Below are 16561 nucleotides of genomic sequence, written 5' to 3'. Positions count from 1 at the left end.
ACTAATTAGCCTGATACATATCCCACTTTATGGATAGAGAACACACTTAGTTAAGTTTCCTCACTGTTGGGTAGACCGTCATGAAACTATACTAGAATAGCTTGGTTACAGCTACAGCTTCTTTTCACAGCATTTCTTAAACTGACTTCTGTATGATTGATTTGCTGTGAAAGATCTTCTGTGTGACCAGCTGTGAATGACAGGATCTCAGGAAGAAGCGATAGTGGATCATTTATTTTACACAGCTGGATGAACAGTTGCAAATGCCTCTGCCATTCAAATACTGGGTCTCATGACTACTGACAATGGAATGTTCCCGGAGCCGCCCTCTATCACTCGTTAACTGCCTATCACCATTTGTGATCAGACCTGGCAAGACGGCATAGCTTTGATTGGATCCACTGATTGCATGCTTGCTTACTTCTGTCTCTCTAATGCTGTTTGTGTTCAGCTGCAGTGTCTCCAGGCTTACACCTAATAAACTAGGCTTGATGCTCAATATTGCAATGGGACAGCAAAGAGCACGCACTGGGTAGAATGAAGCAATAACACAGGGTTACCAACCCACCTCATGGATGCCTATTCTTGAATGTTTTTTTAAAAAAAAAAATCTATTCTGGATTATCCTAAATTCAGTATCATTCAAATTATGTATTGGGACGATGTGGGTCAGGGGGTTTTCACCTACTTTTGAGTCAAGACCAAGTCACATCTGCCTACCGGCTGATTGAGATGATGTCCAACAGAGTCTGCCAGAGTGCCAATAGCATCATACAAGATCAGCAGGTTCTTGTGCTGATATTTTCCAAAGGCAAATACCAGTGTATCGAGGATATAGCTGAGATACGGCACAAGCTCAGTGCAGGCCTCTTCCTCTAACGTCGCAAATGCACTGGGGGGGGGGGGGGGGGAGAGAGGGGAGAGAATAAAAGAAAGTCAGCATTATACAGATAGAAATTTCCAAGTGATCAATGTTTAAGTTGCCATGCGCAAATTATCTATATTGCTTCAACTGTCAATTGGAAAAAAAACCTGGTTCATATCCATCATACTCAGTCTCATTTACAGAATCTTGATCTAGGAGTATTAATGTACACACCATGACACTTCATGCACTCAAAGATAATGATTATCTACTTTGTAGGACTTACTGAAAATGGTTCAGCAGCATCAGGCTTCTCAATTAACCTTCAGCTTCTTATACACACAAGACTTGGATCAATCATACATTTTCAGTACTAATTCATTACATCCTCAAAAGGAAGAAGCTGAACCATCTGACCCAGCTTACCTGCAGGCTGCCTCTTGGACTCTCTTATTTCCATCCAGGATTCGTTTCAGAAGCTCAGTCATCAATGGCTTAAGGTACTGATCTGGTGGCTGACTGACAACCCAGTGTGCATAGCGACTCAATGTCCAGCAGGCAATTGAACGCACCAGTGCCTTCTTATCCGGCAGACACTGAATGAGGTGCGGGATTAACTCCGGGAGGTAGGGAACCATCCCTTGCATACAACCTAACAGCAGAAACAAAGCTTTAGGTAATGAGTTGGGTGGTGGTGGTGGGGCAACGAGCCATAGTGCTTAGAAGCGTCATAAAGTGGAAAATTCATTAAACCAGCAAGCACAATATACATTGGTTAAGCACATTCAGATTAGGAGTAGATCAGATTGTAACTTGGTTTCTTACAGCGAGGCAGGGCTGAAGTCTGCACCTCTAGAATTTTGGAAGCAGCTACTACAAAGGATTTTGCACATGGTTTAGAGAGCAGCAGCAGTCTCATTTATAAGATAATTTACAAAGCAAGGCAGGCAAACAAACACAGGCTTTAAGGATTGATTCTCATTCATCTTAGGAGAGGCAGCATGGTAGTGTAGTGGTTAGCACAATGCTTTACAGTACCAGCATAACCTGGGTTCAATTCCCATCACTGATGTGAGACGTTTGTACGTTCTCTTGTGACATGGGTTTTGTCCAGGTACTCCACCTCCTGCCACAGTCCAGAGACGTACCAGTTGGAAAATTAATTGGTCATTGTAAATTATCCCATAATTAGGCTAGGATTAAATTGAGGGATTGCTAGAAAGGTGGTATGATTCTAACGGAGTACTGTCAGTAAATAATATCCACCCTGAGCTGTTTCAACTCTTTTTTAAAAAAAACCATACCTTCAGCAATTGCGCCTAAAACCAAGATTCCAGACTCCTTAACAACCCAGTCCGGATGGAACAACAATCCTTTCAGCAGTGGCAGAAGGTGAGGCAGAAGATCATCTCGGAAAACATTTGCCAAGACGTCCAGTGCAGCAGCCGAGCACTTTCCTGATGTGAAGGAACAATGACCATCAGCACCCACACGTCCATGGCTACTCACAAGACAGCATGGAAGTGCTGGTCTGGAGTGCATATAGACCCACCAGAATTCATTTACCCACCCAAAGAGTAAATAACCAATAGGAAAAGTCTTGGTGTGTCAAACAATGTGCTGATAATAAACAATGGTCAAAGGTCAATGGTCAATACCAAATGCAAAGTCATTCAAAGAATACCTTCTTTTCCTGTTCTCAACCTGGTGAGATAGACTAATGGAAACTACAAGGCTATAGATCCCTCTTGTAGTCTCAGTGTGAAGTCCCTCCCCATGCATCTGTGTTGCACCTAAAAGGCACTGATTTTCATGTATTCCAGAATTACAAATAGCCTGTGACAGGTGAGGGTATTCAGAGGTGATACAATAGTCAAGGAAATGTGTGGAATGGGCTGCCAGCAGCAGTGGTGGAGACGGAATCAATAGGGTCTTTTAAGAGACTCCCGGATTGGTACATGGAGCTTAGAAAAAATAGAGGGTGATGGGTAAGCCTAGGTAGTTCTAAGGTAAGGACATGCTCGGCACAGCTTTGTGGGCCCAAGGGCCTGCATTGTGCAGTAGGTTTTCGATGTTTCTGTGCCCTCATTTACAGAGCACCCTGCACAGTAGGAATTAGTGGTCCCTATCCACCCCATTCAGCAAGCACAAGCCAAGTATACCCTCTAGGAGCCCTGCAACCAGAAGCAACTAAACTAAACTACAGTGGGTTGGATGGCTTCTGGATTTTAACACTGTCTCCAGCGTACGAGTAAATATCCCTTCCTGGCAAAAGCCACTTAAAATAATCATACTCAGGTTCCAATCTGAAAGCGTGTCATCATCGTCATCAAAGTCCTCATCTTCCTCAGTGGCATCCTCCTCATGCTGCAGGGTAACCGTGCGGGACTTGTGAAAACGGGGCTTTATATCTTGCTCACTGTCTGGGACGGTATCATCCTCTTCCACATCACCCTATGGGCAAATGTTAAGACAGTGAGAAACATCATCAGATTCAGACGATACAACAATTTTGATTTTTAAAATTCTATAAAGTTTAGAAAAAGCCAGCCCATGAACTGAATAGCAGATCCACTTGTGCACCATGCAAGTCCCAGCTCCAATCTAATTCCCAGAAAGCATTACAAGCGTTAACTGCCCTCACCTTTAAAAGGATTATGTCAATCTCCGAGTATTTCATTCCATTCACTAAAATAGGAATCAACCTTAAAGACAAAAAAAAAACCATCAGCTCTCATTTGTAACCAGAATAAACTGCCTCCACCAGAGCACTAAGATATCCAATAGCCAGCACCCTCTAGTATAACCTAAAGGTCAGTTCACTGCTTTCACATCAATAGAACTGGAGAACATGGCCTAAACGTGGGGTAATTCAAACTGATCTAATGAAGTGATTTGGTGAGTACTCTTTAGACAGTGTTCCTTAGAAGATGGCAGAAGCACTCAGGTTTTTTAGCTATTCTATCGATCGGCTCAAAGCTGCAAGTTATTTCAGTAACAAAAGAAAATGTCATTTGGAGCAGTATTGTAATTCAGACCATCTGTAAAGTGCTCATTTTTCCAAAGCTCTCCACCACCAGTTTACCTCTTTTTTTTATGACTATCAGAGTATCAGAAGGGGAAGCAGCAATCTGTATTTCTAATGAACCCCATTCCTTTACTTACTGGATCAAATGTCCCGATAGGGCCTCTTTACAGATTGGCTGTTCAGCCAATGTCAGCCAGAACTCGCACGCCTCCAATGCTACATTTTCATCAGTATCTTGCGTCCTCTGCAACATGTACTGAGATGGGGGGGTGGGGAGAAGAGAATCACATGTGAAAGAATGGAAAGAGGTCATTAGATGAACTACAAGAATTGTAATTGCAGCACATAAGTTTGTAACACTAGCTAGAATGCTAGTTTACTCAATTTCTGTACAGTTAGTGCTTACTCAAAAACACTATCCCCCACACAAGTCAATGACCTAAAAAGTCTGGTAGCAAACAAGAGAAAATCTACAGACGTTGGAAATCCAAGAACACACACAAAAAATGCTGGCGAACTCAGCAGGCCAGGCAGCATCTATGGAAGGGAGTAAATAGCTGACATTTAATGGATCCTGATGAAGGGCGTTGGTCCGAAACATTGACTATTTACCCTTTTTCGTAGATGCTGCCTGGCCTGCTGCATTCACCCAGCATTTTGTGTGTATAATCTGGTGGCAACTTTTGATAACTTCCTTAGATCAGAAAAAAGCATTACCCAAAACAGTCACACTTTATGCATGAAAATTCTATGGCGCTTCTTAAACCTTTGAAGCTATCCTTCACTATAGTTGCACGCATGTTCAAATTTAAGTTCTTTATGGAACAACTCAGCTTGGTTCATTATCATACTGCCCGGCAAGTTGATTCCATGACTCCAACACTGACGAAACCATTCAATCAACACTCAATCATGCTCATACCAACTTTCATTGTTTTTCTAGTGTTCATTTGTTTTAGCAAATCACTGTATACATAGAATTGTAAGATGTTCTCTTTGGTGCTTTATATCATACACAGTTGATAAACCAATGCCATACAAGTCACACAGCTTATGCACAGAAGCACCTTGGCACAGTTTTTTTCAACATTTCCGCCTTCTTAGATCAATATTGACTGATGTTTATATTTGACACCACCACTGGTACTTGCACTCATTTTAGAAGCCACAGCTAGAGTTAAATTTGCATAAAATAAGCACAAATATTGGGACTACCACCAAGTGCAATGTAAATAATAAAAATAGTGTGCTTTTGTTAAAATGAGTCCGGCCGCTGCGTGCACTACACACAGTGCCATCTGATGGCAGACCAGTAAACCACGTTTTGTAATTTCATTTGAATTAAAAGAGGTGCTGAACCATCAGTTTCTGGAAAATCAGTGGACAACTTAAGTTACTGACAGAGGAATTAATCCATTGAACACTTGTGTTCTTTTGATTAACTGTAAATGAACAAAATCAGCACATACATCTGGTACGGATAATACTTGAGTCAACTGCATCTTTCTAATCTTCATTTTTGTTGTAGAATTCAAGATTATTGTTGGTACCTTCATAATCCCCATCTCTTTGTAGTGAAATGGTTTTATTTTTACTCCCGGCTGTTTTTGGCATTTCCAAGCCTGAAACAGCAGTAAGCAAAACACTTCTGAATTGTCTTACTGCTTATTTCTTACCAACTATCAGTGACAAAAATCACCATTTTCTGAACACAAACATGCACAACTGATGCTATTTAAGAACTGATCGCTTTAAGCAGTTGTAGTGTCTAAGAGCCACTCAAGTGCATGCACTTGACACCAGTTAGAAATAGGTCAAGAGTAGTCTTCTGTCCCAATTAAGCAACATAGTGTCCCAAATAAATAAAGGGAATCCTGGCTATTTTCTTGATTCAGTTTTTTTTGTTCTTTAAGTATTTTCCAAATAAGTCATTATCCCAATTAACCGATGGTCCAATTACCAGAATCCACTGTAAATTGTAGTTGTGTATTTTAAATAGTTCATTTAGTTTGGTTGATTAACAGACCTCATTGAACTTCTATAAAGCTGAAGAGCTTCCAGGTTCATCAACATTCTATTGGTGTGATGGCAATTTAAGCTCCTCTATTAAGTCGGGTTTGGAGTAGCTGTACCATGTAGGAGAAATTCTATTTTAATAACTTCCATAGGCAGCTCAAAGAACGTAATGAGGTGAAATGAATGGATTGCTAGGAGGACGACGAATTTGCGAAGCTCAGCTAAAAAAAACCCAGTCCTGAGCAGGTGAAACTGTATTATTCTGGCTATGCACACCTAGGAAAACATTAGCAATAGAAGATCCCACAGGATTCAAACAATCTAAGGATGGAGCTACCATAAGGTGCTCCAATGCAGCAGGTACTCAAGATGTAAACCACTGGTAAGCAGGAAAAATAAATACCTTAGAGCCTTGAAAGGTGTTAAAATTTACCCAGTAACATATTGCGCAAATAGAAATGACTGGATTATTATGGTAGAGTGGTTTGAAAAATATTTTGTGCCAGAAGCCAGAGCACATTGCACATCTATAAGTCAAAATTCTTATTTTGGATAACTATTCAGCTCACCCCAAACCTGAACTCCTGTGTAAGAATGATTTTATAGTGTATTCAGCACCAAACTGTACATCGCTTATCCAACCTCAAGACAAAGGAATACTGCGCACTCTAAAGGCCAGGTATCACTTATTTTTCATGAAACATCTGTTTCATGAATCTGATGACGTGAATGCTAGCAATTCTGTACAGATATTTATTAAAAATTTAACATGGATGCTCTTTAGTTCATTGCTTGAGGGTGGGAGAAGTTATAACATTCAACACTAACGAATGGCTGGTATAAGCTGTGGCCTGCCTTGATGTTTGATAAATGCACCTGAAGCTGAAAGCTTGTTGATGATTTTACAGGATATCACGTACCAAAGGAAAAAATTGTTTGTGATTTGCTTGCGTATGCAACAAGTGTTACAGGACTTGCTTTGAAAGCTATAGCAAGTAGTCTCAATGAAGAAAATCTCTAGAGTGGATGATTGTCAATGACAAAACACCTGTTCTACATCACCATACAGACTCAAATTATACAGTGCTCTGAATGCTGAAAAACACTGCAAGTGATCAAGGTGGCAACGATGATGATAAAACAGATGAAACTGAAAGATTTACTATTGACAAGTTAATTGAGCTGTTGTGTGATTTAATCAAAGAATCATAGAAATGAATCTTCCTTACGGAACAAAAGTGAATGAATTTTTATATGATGCAAGAAAGTTACACAGGGAGGGATCAAAAAACATGAAACAACTTTGCCCGGATGAAATGTTTTAAAAGATAACTGAGAAGCAACATTTGTAGGTACAGTAATTAATTTACTTTTAATTATTAATCCTTTTCAAGCTTCTACGGTCCATTTTTCTCACTATTATTGCAACTCTTTTAATCAGGCAAAAATGTTAATCCAGCAAAGGCTCAGGAATAGTGGGAGCCGGAAAAATAGGTGGTCAACCTGTGTTAGGAATAGTTTTGTAGTACTGTAGAGGAACTGGTAGTGCTCCAATTTATTCTGCCTTTCATTTAAATACACAATTTATTACTCAGATAAATGGCAGTTTTAAAAAAATACCTTTTAACCATTTCCATGAATCTTTAGATAATGAGGCAGCTGCTTAATTGGGCCAAAATGTACTAGTCCCAATTAACAGAGTCCACTATATTTTACATGAAATAGACAAAATAATCAAATCCTACACATTCCTCATTAGAGGAAATGAACAGTGGTCTGCTCACAGGGGTCAATTTTCTATCTTGCAAATTTTTAAACAGGTGTAGAGTGGAGCATTTTGACAGGCTGTGTTGCATCCCGCTATGGAGGCTCCAATGCACAGGATCACATGCAGCTACACAAGCACTTGTAGAAATGGCAAGATCCACCTCCTCTGGAAGGAAGGGTCATCTTCAAGAAACAATTCATCAAGGCAGTGGTACTAAACACCCTTGCCACCTGAGACATGCTCTTATTCTACCATCAGGGAGGTGGTACAGCAGCTTGAAAGTCCACAATCTATGATTCTTCACCTCTGCCTTCAGGTTACTGAGCAGTCGATGAACAACTCTACATGATTCTGTTATAGTGCACTATTTTGTAATTTATAGTAATTATGTATTTTGATACCACAAAAAAGTAATCTCAAGTCTTAACAGTGATAAACCTGATCCTGATATAAAGTTTGGTTCTAACAATTAAAACGTATTAGACACAGGGACTTCTGGTTTGGAGTGGGGTGGCCGAAGGATTTATCTAGAGGAAGGTGGAAATGGAATTGGTTTATTATTGGCACATATACTGTGATGGTGATAAACTTTTCACGCAGATAAAATGTGTTCACACAGATGCAATCATACACAGTGCATTGAGGCAGAACAACTAAAGCAATAACAATGCAGAATAGACCACAGCTACAGAGAAAGTACATGAAAACAATGAGCTCGAAGATCATAGCAAGGCAGAATACAAGGTCAAGAGTCCAACTTATCATAAGAAACTGTAGCTTCAGGCTAGAGGTTGGTTCAGCCTGGTAGTATGTGTGTTCAGGCTTTACATCTCCTTCCATTGGAAGAGGAAAGAGAAAGTCCAGTCCTGATAATGGGTCTCGGCCCAAAACGTCAACCGCTTACTCTTTTGCAGAGGTGCTGCCTGACCTGCTGAGTTCTTCCATCATTTTGTTTCTTTGCTTGAATTTCAGCATTCTCAGACTTTTTCATTTTAGAGAAATTCCGGTGGGAGGGGGGTGAGTCAGGGAAGTGTTGTATTAAATTATGCTAACTGCTTTACTGAAGTAGTGAGTAGAGTTCACATAGGCTAGTTTCTGTGATGAGATGAGCTCTCTGCAGTTTGCAGTTATGTGCAGAGCAGTTAACACATTAGTGATGTGCTGTACTTCTGGCAAGATCCTATATCAAGGCTATGCTTGAAAGCTCCACCTGTTCAAACTAACCCCCAAAGATATTGCCCAAAATTGCTCCTAGCAAAAAGCAAAAACATGGATGCCAATCACATTGATGCAAACAGCCTTGCATAAGGATACTGTTTATTGGCTACAAACAATGAAGATTTGAGTACTTCCTTCTACGGCAAGTACAATAACTAATGCTACACTTGCATTTATTTTCGCTGGAGTGAAGGAGACTGAGGGATGGCATGATAGTGTAGTGGTTAGTACAACACTTCATAGTACAGCCAACCCAGATTCAATTCCTGCTACTGACTGCAAGTAGTTTCTAAGTTCTCCCCATAACTGTGTGGTTTTCCTTCAGCTTCTTCCCACAGTCCAAAGACGTACCGGGTGGCAGGTTAATTGGTCATTGTAAATTGGGGGATTGCTGTGCCGCATGGCTCGGAGGGCCAGAAGGGCCTACTCTACGCTGCATTTCAATAAAATTAAAAAATGACCATAAGGTGCTTTATAAAGTTATGAGAGGTATTGCTAGGGTACGTGGTCAATCTTTTCCCTAGAGTACAAGTCCAAAAATTGCAGGCAAAAGTTTATGATGAGAGGGCAAGATTTAAAGGCCATCCAAAGGGCAAGCCCCCCGCCCCCCCCCCCCCCCACTCCATACAGGGCAGTGGGTTTATGGAACAAATCGTCAAAGGCAATAGAAGCTACAGTTATTTAAGAGATTTGGACTGGTACACAAACATGGAGATTTAAAGCAGGGATTTCCAACCTCCTTTATGTGAATAAGCCTAACCAAAGGGGTTGAGAACCCCTGGTTCAGAGAGATATGGGCCAAATTCTGTCAAGTAAGATTAGGTCAATCAAGTACCTTGAATGGCATGGACAAATTGGGCTGAAGGCCCCATTTCTGTGCCATATAACTCAAAAGTTTGTGCACACCTATCCATGAAGCTTTGTGCATGCTTTAAAAAAAAAATTGCGATATAGCCTAGAACAGGCTCTTCTGGCCCTTTGAGCTGGGCCGCTCAGCAACCTGATTTAACCCTAGCTTAATCTTGGGAAAATTTACGGTAACCAATTGAGCACCTAGAAAGCCACATGGTCACAGGAAGAACAAACTCCTTACAGACAGTAGCAGGAAACAATACACACAGTAGATATCTTACCTGGATTATACTGTGCATATGTGGGATTAGGCGGTCTATCCGAACTTCCAGCAGCATCACCAGTGCCCGGCATACATTCTTCCTCACTTCTGAATCCTCATCTGTTGCCAACGCAAATAGGTGCTGCAGGAAGCAAGCCAACACTATCACCTGATCAGAACTCACACTGAATAATGTTTACATTTATATAATGACATTAATATGCAAGTATATCACTTACTACCAATTAAACCATGAGCCAGCCAAGTGTTTTAACACTGCCTTTTACATTTATCCCATGAACTCGCCCACGCTAAAAGGTCAGCATTGAACACAAACTGAACTTGATACACAAATCAGACTGCTTTCCAGTCAAAGGCAAGCGTGGTGACTATTTACAGTCAGGCACAGTCTAGGAGATAAAATTAAACCTTAAAATCAAATAGAATTAGTAAAATGCAAGGAAAAGGAGCTTCTTTTTTAAAAAAAATGAACAACCCTGGTATTTAAAATTGTAGACAAATGGAATTGAAGGGTATCAGCAGCCTGCATACAAAACTAAACAGCAGGCAGCAGTAAATGATCATTTGTCAGGAGTGAAGGACAGTAGATTGTGAATCCAGAAAGCAATGTTGGAAATCATTCTTTTTATAATAATGAATTATTGAAAGATGGATGTACGAGGCAAAATTTTCAAGTTTGCAGATGACAAAGTTTTGAAGTTTGATAAACAGAAAGAATGTAATAGACTGCAAGGCAGTAAGGAAAGGCAATTGAAATTTTAATACTGGAGTATGAAGTGATATACTTACACAGAAAAGAGGAGAAACTAAACAGCACAATTTTAATGGGAATGTAGGAACAGAGGAATCAGGGTGTGCATACAAATTACAGAAGACTAATTGATAACAACCTTCAATAAAAGAGTTGGAATGAGACTGATGAATTTGCTGGTTTAGACTTGCATAATTCAAACTAAAACTCTTTCACCGAGGGCCAAGCATTTTCAAAGAGTCCATGACATACCTTTAAAAGCCAAAATAAAGGAAATACAAAATTTAGTAAAATACCCTTCAATTTATTGTCAAGTCAGCCAATTCTTACTTCATTCAGATCATTGTGCAAACCTCCCAACCCTCACCAAGAGCTTACTTCATATTGGTCTGACCACTTTGGAGAAGTACACAGGAGCAATCAAGAAGTACATTCATTTAAGGTATAATACAGAGTGCCCAGAGGCTGCTCATTTGCTGTACCTTCAATAATGAACTTCAGATGCATATCGGCAAAGAAATAAAATGCTAACACTGTTTCAAAGGCTGCCGCTCACACTCTCCTCCCCTTCTGCAAACATCTAAAATACTTCCTTAAGACCCAACTCTCCACAGCAGAGCTAGCAAATGTAATAGGCAGCCTCTGTATTTAAACAGCTTACAATAGGATTCTTAATATGCTCGGGAGCAGGATTCCTGGACGAATCCTCTAATTTAGGAATCCCCACTCCCCAACAGCTTAGGAATGTGGTTAGGGATTCTTGAACAGATGGGATCACAGCCTTCAACCCAACTACCGAAGCACTTAAACATGATACCTCAATGAAAGTATCGACATTGTCCATGAGTGCCTGGGCCCTGCCGATGATGAACTGATTCACACAAGCGATTGCATGGGATCTGTGAAACAAAGACACACACCAATTTCAATAAAGAACCCAGGGCCTCTATCTCTTGCATAGCTCACAAGGATTAAATAATTTCTTACCTGATCTTGGGACTACAATGTTTGAAAAACTGCAAGAATTTGGGAATCATGATGTTGAGAGGTCTATTCAAAGCATCACTGTCCAGCATTTCAGAAGAATCCTCACAAATTTTTTGTAAAGCTCCAAAGGAACCCTCACATGTATTGTAATCTTCAGAGTTGAGCAGGTTACAGAGTTGAGGAAGCAGCTCTGGCCAAGCCTGCAGCTCTCCCTTTGAAGCAATGGTAGTGATCAAAATACCTGAAAAAGATTGTAGGGTCAAGAAAAAAATTGCAATTCAATGGATCAATAAGTAGCAGAGCTGTATCATTCAGCCCCCAAAGTATATTTACACAGATCACAGCTGACCTGAACACAACCTCAACACCACATTCCCATCTAGCCACAATAACCTTTCACAGCATTAGAAGGTCAGTAAAATTAGATGGAAGAGGTTGAGTGAGAGGTTAGTCAGAGGTTCAGATCAGATGAATCATGCACACTGGAGCTCAGCTCTGAGGTATAGATGTGCAAATGAATACTGCTAGAGACTCTCAATCAGGATCGTGTAATATCACTGGCATATGTCGTGAAATTTGTATGGCAACAGTACATACAACAGAAATCTGACAGCACAGGAGAATAAATTTGTTTCTGAATCACTGAGTGTTCACCTTCAGGCTCCTGTACTGCCTTCTTTTTGGTAGCAATGAGAAGAGGGCATGTCCTGAATGATGGATGCCACCTTTTTGAGGCATGATTTATTGAAGATATCCTGGGCATTACGAGCTTCCAGTAGAAGTGGTAGAGACAGTTTTGATAGTCATTCAAAAAAAATGGATAGGTATATGGACAGGAAAGGAATGGGGTAATGGGCTGAGTGCAGGTTGGTGGGACTAGGTGAGAGCAAGCGTTCAGCATGGACTAGAAGGGCCGGGATGGCCTGTTTCCGTGCTGTAATTGTTATATGGTTATATTAGGGAGGCTAGTGCCCATCTTGGAGCTGAATACATTTACAATTCTCTGCAGTTTATTTCAATCCTGTGCAGTGGTCACACCCCACTCCCCATACCAGACAGTGATCAGCCAGTTAGAATGCTCTCCTCGGTAAATGTAGAAATTTGCGAGTGTCTTTGGTGACATAACAAATCTCCTCAAACTCCTAATGAAATATAGTCGCTTTGCCTTCTTTATAACTGCAAAGATATGTTCAACCCAGGATAGATCCTCAGAGATACTGACATCCAGGAAATTAAAATTGCTCACTCTCTCCACTTCTGATCCCCGAGGACTGATGTGTACCCCCTCATCTTACCCTTTCTGAAGTCCACAATCAATTCTTTGGTCTTACTGACATTGAGTGCAAGGTTTTTGCTGCGACACACTCAACGAGCTGGTACATATTGCTCCTGTACACCTTGTCAACATCTGAAATTCTGCCAAAGTCAAGTCATCAGCAAATTTGTAGCCACACAGCCATGGGTGTAGAGAGTAGAGTGGTGGGCTAAGCACACATGCTTGAGGTGCGCCAGTGTTGATTATCAGCGAGATGGAGACGTTATTTCTGACCCACACAGACTGTGGTCTTCTGGTGTGGAAGGTGAGGATCCAATTGCACAGGGAGACGAGAGGCTCAGATTTTTAAATCAGAACTGTAGGAATGATTATGCTAAATGCTAAGCTGCAGTCAATAAACAAAAGCCTGATGCAAGTATTAGTATTGTCTAGATTATTCAGGGCCGCACAAGGAACCAATGAGATTGCATCCACTGTAGACATATTGCGGTGACTGGCAAATTGCAGGGGATCCAGGCCACTACATGACTCCCCCACAATACTTACACCCATGAGGACCATGTGTGGATCTAACACACTAAAAACCATTTCCAAGTGAACCATAAACAAGAGAAAAATCAGTAGATGCTGAAAATCCAAGCTGGAGGACCTCAGTAGGCCAGGCAGCATCTATGGAAAAAAGAAGTTTGTAGCGGTGTGCTACAAGCAGCGCTGAAATAACGACACGGAGTCGGTGAGCTGCAGTTGCAAAAATAGATTTATTCGAACTTGGTGGCCTTGCTTTAAAGCCTTCCTGATCCCGCCCTCCCTGGGCGGGAAATGCTGTAGGGGGCGCGTATTCACAGTCCCATCCCGCGTGCGGGCTTTTCCCCTTGCTGGTGAAGCAGACTTGGCGCCCCCTTTGGGACCGGCCTCAATGCCAGCGTGTGCCACTTTGTGAGCCGGTGCGAGTGCGCTGGGAAGTGGGTCGCCACATACCCCCCCGCCCCCCCCCCCCCCAGAACCAGCGATACACCCCCCCCAATGTCCACAGTCTGGGTCGGACTCTGTTTGGGAGGTCTGACTCTGCGCTACAGTGCCGGAATCTCGACCGGCTGCACCAAGTGCACATGGGCCGGTTTGAGTCGGTCCACCATGAAAACTTCCTCTTTCCCCCCAATGTCCAGCATGAATGTGGACCCGTTGTTTCTGATCACCATAAACGGCCCCTCATAGGGCCGCTGTAGCGGTGCCCGATGTCCGCCCTGTCGTACAAAAATGAACTTACAGTTTTGCAGGTCTTTGGGTACGCAGGTCGGGTTCTGCCCATGCTGCGAAGTGGTTATGGGGGCCAGGTTACCGAGCCTCTCGCATAGTCAGCCCAGGACTGCTGCGGGTTCTTCCTCTTGCCCCCTTGGGGCTGGTATGAACTCTCCTGGGACGACCAGGGGTGCGCCGTACACCAACTCGGCCGACGAGGTGTGCAGATCTTCTTTGGGCGCTGTGCGAATTCCAAGCAGGACCCAGGGAAGCTCGTCCACCCAGTTAGGTCCTCTCAGGCGGGCCATGAGAGCCGACTTCAGGTGACGGTGGAAACGCTCCACCAGTCCATTCAACTGTGGGTGGTAAGCAGTTGTGTGGTGCAGCTGTGTCCCCAAAAGGCTGGCCATAGCTGACCACAGACTGGAGGTGAACTGGGTGCCCCTGTCAGAGGTAATGTGGGCCGGTACACCAAAGCGAGATACCCAGGTGGCAATCAGTGCTCGGGCGCAAGATTCAGAGGTGGTGTCGGCGAGCGGGACCGCCTCTGGCCATCTTGTGAACCGGTCCACGATAGTCAGGAGGTGCCGCGCTCCTCGCGACACTGACAGGGGGCCCACAATATCCACATGAATGTGGTCGAAATGCCGGCGGGTGGGGTGGAACTGCTGCGGCAGAGCTTTGGTGTGCCGCTGCACCTTGGCTGTTTGGCAGTGCGTGCACGTTTTGGCCCATTCACTGACCTGCTTGTGGAGTCTGTGCCAAACGAACATGTTGGCCACCATCCAGACGGTTGTCCTGATGGAGAGGTGCGCTAAGTTGTGAATGGAGTTGAAAATGCACCGCCACCAGGCTGCCGGAACGATGGAGTGGGGTTGGCCGGTGGTGACATCACAGAGTAGGGTCCTCTCACCTGGGCCTACGGGGAGGTCCTGGAGCTGCAAACCGGAGACTGCAGTCCTTAAACTAGGGATCTCCTCATCTGCCTGCTGCACCTCCGCCAGTGCTTCATAGTCTACCCCCTGGGACAGGGCTTGGATGTTAGGGCGGGAGAGTGCGTCCGCCACAACATTGTCCTTTCCCAAGACATGCCGGACATCCGTCGTGTATTCAGAGATGTAAGACGGATGTCGCTGCTGGCGGGACGACCAGGGGTCCAATGCATTTGTGAACGCAAAGGTAAGAGGTTTGTGGTCCGTGAACGCGGTGAAAGGCCTACCTTCTAAGAAGTACCTGAAATGCCGGATTGCCAGGTATAGCGCCAACAGTTCCCGGTCGAAAGCACTGTATTTGAGCTCGGGTGGTCATAGGTGTTTGCTGAAAAATGCCAGGGGTTGCCAGTGACCCTTGATGAGTTGTTCCAGCATTCCACTGACTGCCGTGTTAGATGTGTCCACTGTGAGGGCGGTAGGGACGTCCGTTCTGGGGTGCTCTAGCATCACGGCATTTGCTAAGGCTTTTTTGGTTTTATTGAAAGCAGCGGTGGACTCCTCGTCCCAGGTAATGTCCTTGCCCTTACCCGACACCAGGGCAAACAGGGGGCGCATGATTCGGGCAGCTGAAGGGAGGAAGCGGTGGTAGAATTTCACCATACCCACGAATTCCTGAAGGTCTTTGATTGTGTTGGGTCAGGGGAAATGGCGGACCGCGTCTACCTAATAGTAGTTATGTAGTAGTAACGTGTGGCATCCGAGGTTATCTGCCGAATGTGGAATTGGGCTTCTGCTTGCTGGAACCATAGGTGAGGTCGCAGCGTCCAGAAGCTTGGCAGTTTTAACGAAACTGCATGAACAGATGTGGCGTTGTTCATCTTCGGCCCAAATATCGTTTGGGCCGTTGGGGTCACCAATTGTAGCGGTGTGCTACACGCAGCACTGAAACAACGACACGGAGTCGGTGAGCTGCAGTTGCAAAAAGAGATTTATTCAAACTTCACGGCCTCACTTTAAAGCCTTCCTGATCCCGCCCTCCCCGGGCGGGAAATGCTGTAGGGGGCGCATATTCACAGTCCCGTCCCGTGCGTGGGCTTTTCCCCTTGCTGGTGAAGCAGACCTGGCGCCCTCATTGGGACCGGCCTCAATGCCGGCACGCACCACTTTGTGAGCCGGTTCGAGTGCGCTGGGAAGTGGGTCGTCACAAGTTGATGTTTTGGGCTGAAATCACGCAGCAGGACAGTCAAAAGGTCTCAGCCCAATACATCGACTATAATTTTTTTCCCCCCATAGATGCTGCCTGGCCTGCTGAGTTCTTCCTCCAGCATTGTGTGTGTTGGCTCACT

The 16561-nt window shown here is 43.5% G+C and overlaps 1 protein-coding gene across 3 annotated transcripts in view; it reads right to left on the bottom strand.

Moving 5' to 3' along the window:
- Positions 1-16561, bottom strand: part of LOC140740228 (transportin-2) — a 47262-nt gene that overhangs the window by 13900 nt on the left and 16801 nt on the right. For all 3 annotated transcript variants that reach the window (XM_073069311.1, XM_073069312.1, XM_073069310.1), the window contains exons 5-13: positions 11769-12009; positions 11599-11680; positions 10029-10151; positions 4031-4149; positions 3510-3570; positions 3160-3319; positions 2170-2322; positions 1292-1517; positions 721-892 (exon numbers count right to left, since the gene is read on the bottom strand). In XM_073069311.1, the coding sequence (XP_072925412.1) occupies positions 721-892; positions 1292-1517; positions 2170-2322; positions 3160-3319; positions 3510-3570; positions 4031-4149; positions 10029-10151; positions 11599-11680; positions 11769-12009 (1337 nt within the window). The remainder of the gene's footprint in view (positions 1-720; positions 893-1291; positions 1518-2169; positions 2323-3159; positions 3320-3509; positions 3571-4030; positions 4150-10028; positions 10152-11598; positions 11681-11768; positions 12010-16561) is intronic.

Source organism: Hemitrygon akajei, chromosome 16 (genome assembly GCF_048418815.1).
Source record: "Hemitrygon akajei chromosome 16, sHemAka1.3, whole genome shotgun sequence".
In the NCBI taxonomy this organism is placed as follows: domain Eukaryota; kingdom Metazoa; phylum Chordata; class Chondrichthyes; order Myliobatiformes; family Dasyatidae; genus Hemitrygon; species Hemitrygon akajei.
This window is presented reverse-complemented; position numbering and strand designations above follow the sequence as displayed.